This window comes from Xiphophorus hellerii, chromosome 18 (genome assembly GCF_003331165.1).
Source record: "Xiphophorus hellerii strain 12219 chromosome 18, Xiphophorus_hellerii-4.1, whole genome shotgun sequence".
NCBI classification, from domain to species: domain Eukaryota; kingdom Metazoa; phylum Chordata; class Actinopteri; order Cyprinodontiformes; family Poeciliidae; genus Xiphophorus; species Xiphophorus hellerii.
Window position 1 is genome coordinate 34279598 of NC_045689.1, and position 10618 is coordinate 34290215.

The 10618-nt window shown below is 38.4% G+C and overlaps 1 protein-coding gene and 1 long non-coding RNA gene across 2 annotated transcripts; both read right to left on the reverse strand.

Annotated features, from left to right (window-relative positions):
- Positions 1 to 2045: 2045 nt before the first annotated feature.
- On the reverse strand, positions 2046 to 3051 carry LOC116708194 (uncharacterized). Its single transcript, XR_004336624.1, has 2 exons — positions 2376 to 3051; positions 2046 to 2232 (listed from the first exon to the last, which is right to left on the reverse strand). It is a non-coding gene; the product is annotated as an uncharacterized LOC116708194 (long non-coding RNA).
- Positions 3052 to 6001: 2950 nt separating this feature from the next.
- LOC116708019 (zinc finger BED domain-containing protein 4-like) lies at positions 6002 to 7882 on the reverse strand. The gene is made up of 2 exons (XM_032545770.1): positions 6490 to 7882; positions 6002 to 6390 (listed from the first exon to the last, which is right to left on the reverse strand). Exons 1-2 carry the CDS (start codon positions 7316 to 7318, stop codon positions 6002 to 6004), a joined length of 1218 nt encoding a protein of 405 aa, XP_032401661.1. The 5' UTR covers positions 7319 to 7882.
- Between the last annotated feature and the right edge of the window lie 2736 nt (positions 7883 to 10618).

The following is a 10618-nucleotide window of genomic DNA, read 5'->3' on the forward strand; positions in this document are numbered from 1 at the left end:
AAGCCCAGCGCACACGACACAATCCCATTTTCAAAACCTGAGACCAAACATTAGTCGACAGAAATCCTAGGTATAACGGTTCGATCGGGTTCGGTCCTGCCGTGTGGTTTCCAACAATGGGCACAAAATAATGGCTACAAGTCCAGTGAACTAATTTTAAAACCAGGCATTAATCAATGCTTTACTACAATCTACCTGCAATGCATGTGGCTAGTGTCAGCGTAAAGTCCTGACTGAATGAAAATTATTATAACCTATTTACGTCACGTTAACGAAGAACAGCTGAAAAGTTACCGGGTTTATCAACTGCGGTAGCAATTTCTCTCCAACTCCTCCCCTTGTCATTTCTATATTCTTTGCATGTTGAATAAACATTAATGTTGTTTCCACATATCATCTCCAATGTCCGCTGGACTTCGGGTTGCTCCGTGTCAGCTGTTTGGGATTCCCCGACGTAATTTCCCCTCAGAAAGCACGGAGGAGAATCCGCCTTTCTGATTGGCTACCTGTCACATTCAACAGGTTGCGTTAAGCTCCCAGTCCGGGAAAACCCTGATTTAGATCGGAGCGGCAACGACGATCTACCGTAACAAACCACACACTACAGGATGATCGGTTATGAAATCGTAAGCGACAATCTTAGAGAACGGCCAACGTTCTAAGATTGTTGTAAGGGGAAAATCGGGGCAAAAAAAAAAAAATCGTGTAGCGTGAACTATTGCATCAGGTAGTCGATGTGCCCATCTTCTCTATTTAAATCTAATTATTACTGAAGAGCAACATAATATACAGACTTCATAATCTGCACTCTTTTGGTTGAATGCAGTATTTATTTCCACTTTGGCTTTATGTTTAGTTTTTATTCAAGTACATTTTTTGTTAATGGAGACTGAGAATCCATTTTATTTTGTTTTTGGTTGTTTTGTTATTTTGTTTATCAGTTCCAGTGTTAAGTGTTCTTTTGAAAATAAAGTGTATCTATCTTTGGCAGGAAATCGCCTGCATTATTACGTCATTTCTATTAAATCAGTGTAAAAAGGTCTTCAAACAATATTATCGTTTATCGCAATAATTTTTGAGACAATTAATCGTTCAGCAAAATTTGTTATTTTGACACGCCTATTTGCATATGTATAAAGTAACATGTCTGTTTTAAATAATTCCTTCTGTATATGTAACTTCCACAATAGTAACTCTGTGTTATTTGTCTACTATAAGCTCTAACATCTGATTACTTTTCCCAGGGAACAGAAGAAGAGGAACATGGCTGACATGATGGTGAACGATGAGGAAAACCATCAGAACAACAACTGGATCTCCTTCAGGAGGAAGCAACTACCAGCACTGAGATGGCAGAGCTCCATGAAGAGCTGAGGCAAACAAAAGAAAAATAAATGCTGTTGTGCTCTCAATGAACAAAGTCTCTTTTTTATACTCTCTCCACACATTATTGTACATACTGTAGTTTGTTTGGCATTAAGGTCCTAATACAATCCTCCCAAAATGTGAGGAGCTTTAGACAGAGTGAAAATAACATTATATTATGTAAATATGTCATTGACACTTAACATTGTAGATTACCAAAAGTCAATACATTATTCAGCACACCAAACATTTTGACATTATTATAAGAGTTGCTATTAACAAGAACCCAAAATACAAATCATGTTTGTTAGTTTCTACTTTGTACAACATCATTCTATCCACTCACTGTTTAGCTGTCTTCCTGGAGAATCTTCAGTGTAAGAAAGAGAGAAAATGTGTCCAAAACCTGTAACCATAATTAGTGATAAATACGATTGAGTTTAAACTTTTAAGCCCCCGATCGATTCTGGGTGACCAAAATGTGAAAACATGAAGGTTTGATGAAAAGTAGAACCAGTCAGATAAAAGTAGAACCAGTCAGATTAGAAGGAATACAGCTTTATTTGTTCTAAGTATAACTTGAACATCAGATGAATCATAACTAAACATATTGAGAAGTTAAAAATAACAGATTGTTAATGCACTTCAACTTTGTAAGAACATCAGCCACATTTTTTAAAAATTAGAAATGTTTCATCAGCACATTGAGCTCATCTGATTCCTGCTCCAGAAAGGTGAAGGTCTCTGGACATCCTGAAGGTAAACACCGACTGGCAGTCAGGAAGACGGACACTGATGAGACATCTTACAACTCAGAGGCTGCAGGAAGAACCACACTGATGGTCTGCGGCGGCAGTTCACCAACATCTGAAAACACATTGGAATATATTATGAATGAATTCTGACACTTTTAAGTTATTTGCAACACCCTGACTAACATTAGTGCATGTACATTGGCAATGTATTACACGTTTTATAGTAGTTTAATACAAAACTCATTGTTAGCTCACCTGCACCATCTGAGCCACCTGCTTTCCTCCCGCTGCAAGGCGCGCATTTTCTTGAAGTCTCAGAAAAATCACAATCTAATTTTGATATCAGACAACTATTCTGTTTTCGGCCCAGCTAACAGAAATTTGTGTTTTTACAACTTTCTTGCTTCAGTTTTTATGATTTGAAATTATGATTTCAAACCAGCATTTGGCCAAATGAATTCAGAGCCAAAACTAGACTCATTTTGCTGCACCACAGTGGAGACTGCAGGAAGTTCCAGGACTGGACCTCAGAAGACCAGAGGAAAGTTATTGCCTCACATGATGCCAAAAGGACTGTTCTGGAATAAAAGATAAATTCTACATTGGATTGTTGTATTGTAAGCTAAGCATCCTCCCAGAGCAACTTTGCCAGTGGCCAGAATGAATGTCCACCACAATGACGCTCCATGCTGCAAATGAAACATTTTGATTTTTGTGCCTCAAAGATGTAAACAGTTACATCTCAGGAGTAGTTGTCCAATGGAGAATTAATTATTGATGCTGGCATGCCACTGATGAATGCTCAATAGATGACAAAATTATGTGACACAGTCAAGTTTGCATTTGCAAAACGCCAACGGCTCAATGACCTGGATGAAGGTTTGTTGTCCTTGCATTCAGAATGCTCTGCAAAAATGAAATCCACCTTTTGTTGGTGAATATTAATATTAAAGTGGCTGCAGCAACATGACTGATTCCCTTTGGCAAAGTCTATATTGTTCAATACCTCACAACCAAATAAGCCATGTCATTAGTACAATTGCTTCACACACACATGCACACACACACCAGCATCGGTCTGCAGCGTAGGCTTCATGAAAGCCACATGTTTTCTGTGTTTGATAAGTTATGCAATCTACTTTCAGCAGTTTCCCTCCACATACAAACACACACAAACACAAACACACACACACCCACACCCGCTCACACACACCCTCATACAAATATTCTGCAGTGTGGTTTAATAATTTTCTGGAGTCTGGAAAATTTCTGACGAGACGGCACACTTTATGTCTAACCCCTGTTTTCTTTCTTACATAATAAAACGCACACACACACACCTCTGAGGACACACATGTTTATACTGAATGCCCTTAAAAGGATAAAATCTGAGAAGACCAGAAAGAATTCCAATCGGAAACTTGCTTTTCAAACTCATGCCAAGAAAAAAGTTTTTTCTTTCTTCGCATGAAAAAAGAAACACTTCTTTCTGTTTTGTTCTGCAGTCTTATTAAGATTTTAAGATCTTATTAAATATAGAAAAACATAGCCCCAAAGCATTTGAACCATCTGTTGAAGCACATAAAACCTGACAAGGACCACTTTTATTTTACTTTCTAAAGTATTTGTTCCCAACTGTGAAACATCGGGTCAGGACACCCCTAACTGTTAGCACTTTGGTGGCTTTTATTTCTACATGTCCTCCGCTAAACTTGTTTATTTTGAACAGTGCAGCTGATAACAGCTGTGTCCCTTTCCAATCCACAGATGTTTTGATTCTCAGTGAGCTCTCTAGTCAGGCCTGCCTATGGAAGAGCTTAATGTGGCTCAGAGGAAACACAACTGCATCGTAACTAAGTTTCTTTCACAACCGAGCAAAAAAATCAGCACCTTCAACTCACTTTTCTGCTGTTATAACACAAGCAACTGTATACTAAGCTGCAAACCAACATGGGTACTCAAGAGATGAGGACTGATGCAGTTTGAATGCTGTGGATATAGAATTTTATATTCATCTGGAGAGTGACTAAACTCCACTTTTTCTATCCTGGATTACCTTGTTTGTAAAGGAAAGTGTGATGCTGACCCAAAGCCTCTAGATGGCACCATAAGCATAGTAGTGAATCAGCGTTCTTCTTTCCACTCACCACATGGAGGCGCTGAGTGCTAACCTTCTAGGAATCCCACTGCAGCTGTAATGAGGGCGATCTGGAGAGAAAGGATGAGGCAAGTTTGTTATCTCACAAGTATTCCCATCCATATAGGTTTCAAACACACTTGATGGAATTTACTGGGATGCTGTGTGATAGATCAGTACTCACCAACACACACACTGTCTTTGCATTTCTTAAAACAATCAAAATCAAAAAACAACCTTTTGCTCCAGTCATTAAAAACGAAATTTATGTTTGTTCTTCACTGAAAAGTAGCACAAGCTTATTTAGACTGGGCAGAAATCATTTGATCTAAATCATTCCCTTGCAGCTCTGGCTGTATGCTCCAGGCTGTTGGCCTGTGTTTAGCTTGATTCATCTTCCCATTGACTCTGGTCAGCTTTACTGTTGTTGGTGAAGAATCAACACCATGCTCCCCAAAGGACTGTACTCATGTTTCCACTACATGTGACATTTAGCATGTACTTTTCTGACCAGAGCACATTTTTCCAAGTTTGCAGTCCCAAAAAGGGTGTGTGGTAATTCTCAAACAGAACATCTTCCTGATTTATTGCAAGAATGTCTTTCTTCTTAATACTCTTCCACAAAAGCTGGATTTGCACATTATCAAGAGATCCTACCTATTTATCTATCTATGATGGATAGGTTTATAGATATATATGTTTTCTGTTAGTTGATTGTCTCTCTCTCCCGTTCTCTCTCTATATATATTTACACACACACGCACGCACACACAATATATATATATATATATATATATATATATATATATATATATATATATATATATATATATATACACAATGTATCACAAAAGTGTGTACATCCCTCACATTTCTGCAGATATTTAAGTTTATCTTTTCATAGGACAACACTGACAAAATGACACTTTGACACAATAAAAAATAATCTTTGTGCAGCTTATATAACAGTGTAAATTTATTCTTCCCTCAAAATAACTCGATATACAGCCATTAATGTCTACACCACTGGTAACAAAAGTAAGTACACCCCTTAGTGAAAGTTCCTTAAGTGTCAATATTTTGTATGGCCACCATTATTTACTAAAACTGCCTTAACTCTCCTGGGCATGGAGTTCACCAGAGCTTCACTGGTTGCATTGGAATGCCAAGTCTTGAATGGATATTCCAGTCCAGTCCTCATCATCTTCTCCTTACTGCTCTATGTAGCTTGAATTGTCACACATTATCATGTTGATGACTATTCAAAGTATTTTCTTTCGCTCTCTTCTTCCTCGAACCTTGTTAAATCTAAAATATACATAACTAGTCGATACACCATAAAGATTATGGTTTTAGAGTAACTACTATTGAGAAAAAACCCAAAATGTATTTTGAAATGACATTTAATGATAATTATTGAGTAAACAAAAAAATATGTATTTATCTCAAATGATAGAACATGTGTAGCTGAACACAAAGTATAAAAAACATTTTTAAATTGGACCACTTTATTGCCCAGTTCTGTTAAACTTGATATTCAATAAAAAAAGATGAAAATGCTGACATTTCCACAGCACAATGCAAAGAACCATAACAGCAGTTTTTTCCTCTTTTCTCTGACCTGGTCACTGAGTGAACATGTATTTTTATGTGTCCATGTTTTGAGTGACATAAGAAACAAAACAAATATATCAACTGAACAATTAACAGAAATTTGCAATTGAGGATACTGTATTTCAGTTAACTATTCTGCATTGCATTTGCAAAAGACCAAACTGGAAAAAAGTCTGTCTGTCATTTGTGCACGATGAGGACGTAAAATGATGCCACCATAGCTGAAGACGCGCTCCACTGGAGCACTGCAAGCAGGCACTGCCAAAACTCTGGTGGCCACATTAAACAGTGAAGGAAGAGTGTGCATGTTCATTGCCCAGAACAAGAGGGCGTTCTGTCCATCAGCAATATGGAGGTAATGACTTAGCTGTAGTGCTGGACTTGTCTGGACATCCTTCTTCTGCCTCTTACAATAAGAAGCAAACAGTCCTCCATCTTCACAGTCCTTCTGATCTTTATCACCAGGAGTCACGTGTTGCTCCAACTTTGCAGGATCTGCAGCATTTTCCAGGATCAGATCTGAGAAAACATCCAAGTAACAGCGGCAAAAGAGCCTGTATTAGAATTTTAGACAATAAATAAATAATACAGAAAAAGAACACCAAATACAGTCTTTACCTTTAACTTTTTGTGTCACTTCTGTCTTCATGTCCTGACTGCCCAACACATGGTGTTCCACCCACAACAGAGAAAACGCTGGATCCAAAGCAGCTGCTTTGAGGTACACTGGATCTGAAAAGGGTGCAGTGATCCCTTCTTCTGCTCTCGCCATTTGTACACTGATAAAAATTCCAAGAAATCTTTTGTTCAAAGATGCCTGGAGACTGCTGACCAGACCATTCAGGAAACGGACTTGCGGCTTCAGTTTCTCAAGGTGGTGATTGAGGGACAGCACGGATGGAACAACAGCACTGATCGTCACTATTTTCTCACCTTGTGTCAAATCAGTTGCTTCTTCAAACGGTTTCAAGATGTCCACCATCTCCTTCAACAAGTTCCACTCTCGTATTGTGAATAACAACTTCTTGTGCCCGGCCTTTTCAAGAATAGCACAGAGTTTTAGATGTTCACATTGAAGAACCGCCTTCACTTGTCTCACTATTGAATTCCATCTTGTGATTACAGAAGCAGGGATGCTTTTCCGTTCACCAAATTCAGCTTCAAACACATCTTTCAATGTTGTGCTTGTGTGCAGTAGTGAGCTGAGCTTAGATAGCTTTGAAAGGGCAGGAGATGCCACTTTGGTCTCTGTCAGGCCATCTCTCACCACCAGCTGAAGTGTGTGAGCAAAACATTGCAGGCGATGTTTCTTTCCCAAAGAAGCACCGACTGTTTCCTGATCTTCCAAGGGTAAGTCATGCCAGAGCTCTGGGTCGTCAAGACGATGATTATCATCAGGTTCCTCACCTTGGTCAGTGGGAAAGCATACAGTAAATGCTTTTCGCATATTGGCAGCATTGTCACTTATAATGTAATCTAGCTTATCTTTGATGTTGTATTCATCGCATACAGCTTCAAACTTTTCACAGATTCTTTCACCTGTGTGCGAGCCTTTGAAGCGCTCAAAGGCCAACAGTTTTGATTTTACCTCGAGCCTCTCAATTCCTTTTTGTGATGCCAAGGAAACCCCTCATCTTTCGGTCTGACCAAATGTCCACTGTCACTGAAACATGATCAGTCTGGCTCAGCTGGGTTTTTAACATCAAATGTTTCTCAGCAGCAAGATCTTCTATTTTTGATGTCATTGTTCTGCGACATATTGGGCTGTATTTGCTGTCGACTACTGTCAGAAAGTGTCGAAAACTCTTGTTTTCCACAATAGACAGATTGCTACCAATAATTAAGTCACGTAGTAAGGCATTTGTAATGGCTTTCTGCTGTGGATGATTCATACTGTACTGCCCAGCACGAGTGTCCAGAAATTGTGATATGGAAGGCTGTTGAGGTTCATTTGTGATCCTCTTATTCATCTGGTATTCTTCAAATCTGTCAGAAGTAAACAGATGTCAGAAAATAAATTACAGCCTTTCATGAATTACATTTGACTTCAGTTTACTCCTTCTATTCATAAATAAACATCAACACTACAACAATCATAGTTTTCAAAAAATGAAATAAGTATAAATGAAGTTAGCTAAAGTCAACTATCTTACAGCAAAAGAAAAGTGCCACCTACCGATCTTTGTGAAGCTTCAAATGCCGGACAAAGTTGGACGTCGTGGCATCTCCATCCGATATTCTCTTCTTGCATGTTTTACAAGTTGCAGTTCGTTTTTTAGTCGAAAGTTCATAACCTACGTAGCCAAAAGAAATTACTCGCGGAAGCATATTCGAGCGGTTATTTCGTATTTCGTTCCCTGAGCTCTGTAGCTTTGCCGCGTTTTTTTAAACGTCCAAATCCTGTTAATTTGATTGGTTGTGCTGCAGCTACGTACACATACATACATAAGGAGAGAGGAAAACCATAGTGACGGTCTGCGCATATTGATACGGAATGAGTGAAATTAATTAATGACGCCACTTTATAAATAATGTGTTTTAAATTTTAAGACTTTGAGTAAAAAATATCAAGTCTTTTCAAGTAAACAGCTTCAAGTCGAGTCAAGTCCCAAGTCAATGACATGAAAGTCAAAGTCAAGTCCGAGTCTTTGAGCATTTTTTCAAGTCAAGTCTCAAGTCGTGATTTTAACGACTCGAGTCTGACTCGAGTCCAAGTCATGTGACTCGAGTCCCCACCTCTGAGATACAAAATCTCTTTTGCAAGAGAATCCTGGCCAAGATTGGCAGCAACACACAGAGATTCCAGAACATTCACAGTAAAAACAGAAAAGGGCAGCACCGTCATAAATAAATAGATGTAGTGAAAGCAGACTCCTCTTTGCATGTTTAGTTTTCCGGATCAGCTGTTTTCAACACTTTCCTCTCCACCCCTGATAGAGTTTCTGTTTACCATGTGTGCTCCATTTGTGTGATCCGGGGGCTCAAGGATGTGCGAGTGCAAAGGTGGGCGAATGTGAGAGGGGAAAGACGGAAAGCTCTCCCCTTTCCTTCCAGAGATCCACCACATTAGTTAGAGTCCACAACAGGCCAGCCAACACTAACATTTGAAACGCCTCGGCGGGTTTATAGTGTGCGCTCAGACTCCATCACCCATTCATCCACCACACCCAAATCCAGAACAGAACCAAAAATTCAGTTTTTTCCTCTTGTACCCTCGATCCGGCCTCAAAACACAAGCCCAACATTTAGCCTGGCAGGTTGGGCTTCTCCAGATAGATTTCTGCTTCTCTCTGCACAGGTCACTGACATCATCATAATGTTGTTTCCAATAAATTTGGGTCTGCACACCAGGCCAGATGTTTTCCATTACCAGCTGTGTTTCACCAGTGCTCCCAGTGGAAACACACCGCTGTTGATGGGCTGTGTAGTTGTGTTCACTCAGAAAAAGAAAAATGTCTGTTCCCTTCTCAATACATCTTCTATGCTCCAGCGTGTGTTATCTAAAAGATACAATATGTCTAAATTAATTAGACTGAGATTTGGATCAGTCTGATCATGCAGCTTCTGCCTTATTATTTCACGCAACTACTGACTTTAGATACAGCAGCAGTTACTTAACATTTATTCTTCTACATATGTTCCAAAGTTTGGAATAAAGGCTTGCTTCAAAGTTCCAAAAACTGACAGTAGAGCTTCCTCTCATACATTTTTACTTTTCAGTTCCATTCTGCACTTTGTCTGAGATATTGACCAGAATGGATGGTGACAGTCAAGTCAAACAGAGGCACAACAATGACCAACTAGAACATTTCTTAAGAAATTTAAGTGTGCCAAAGCCCATCAGTTGGAACCCAGTGTTCTGATGCAAAAAATTAGCATCACTGCTAAAGTAAACTGCAATGTACTCAATAGAATGTGGAGAGTCACTAGCATGTTGTCTTACATTGACTTCCTCCATTCAATGTACCAAACATGGCTAATACATGAATTAATAGATAAAATAATTATTTTAGGAAAAAAGGAAACTGCTAGACTGCTAGTGGGGGGCAGTGCACTGCTAATGTTTGTGCTAATGTTAGTGCACTTTTAAAAAAGTAAAAGTCAGATGTTTATTTCTTAGCACTTTGTTACTAGAAAAAACGCTCATCTCTTAGCAACAGATTAACAACAAATATTAAAATTCAAAAACATAAGACTTCTTCTGCTCTTTTGAAATACTACTTATCTTACACAAGAACTGTGTAGTTGGTGAATTTTGCAGAAAAATGAAAATGTTTTTTTTTTATCATTGGTGGTAAATATATTATGAAACAGTGATTCAACACAAAGTAAAAATCTGATTTACACTTCGTGGCAGTTCATTACCAGAAAAGAAACGCTCATCTCTTAACACCAAATTAATAACTAATAATATTGTATATACAACGTAAGCTCTTTTGAAATACTGCTTATGTGCTTAGACACAAGAAATTTACAGTTGGTAAATTTTGCAAAAGTAAAAATCAGATGTTTACTTCGTGGCACTTTGTTACCAGCTCGCCTCTTGTAACAAATTAACAACAAATATTGTTATTGTTCAAAAAACAAACGCATTTTAGCCTTATGATGCTAATATGAGAGAAATAGTAAGGCTTTTATTTTGAAATTTTCAGTAAGCCTCATTTTTCACTAATCCCTTGTGTAACAGCGGTTTGATTAAACCAGTCATATAAGACCCAAAAGAGCAAATACCTGCTATGAAAAATGA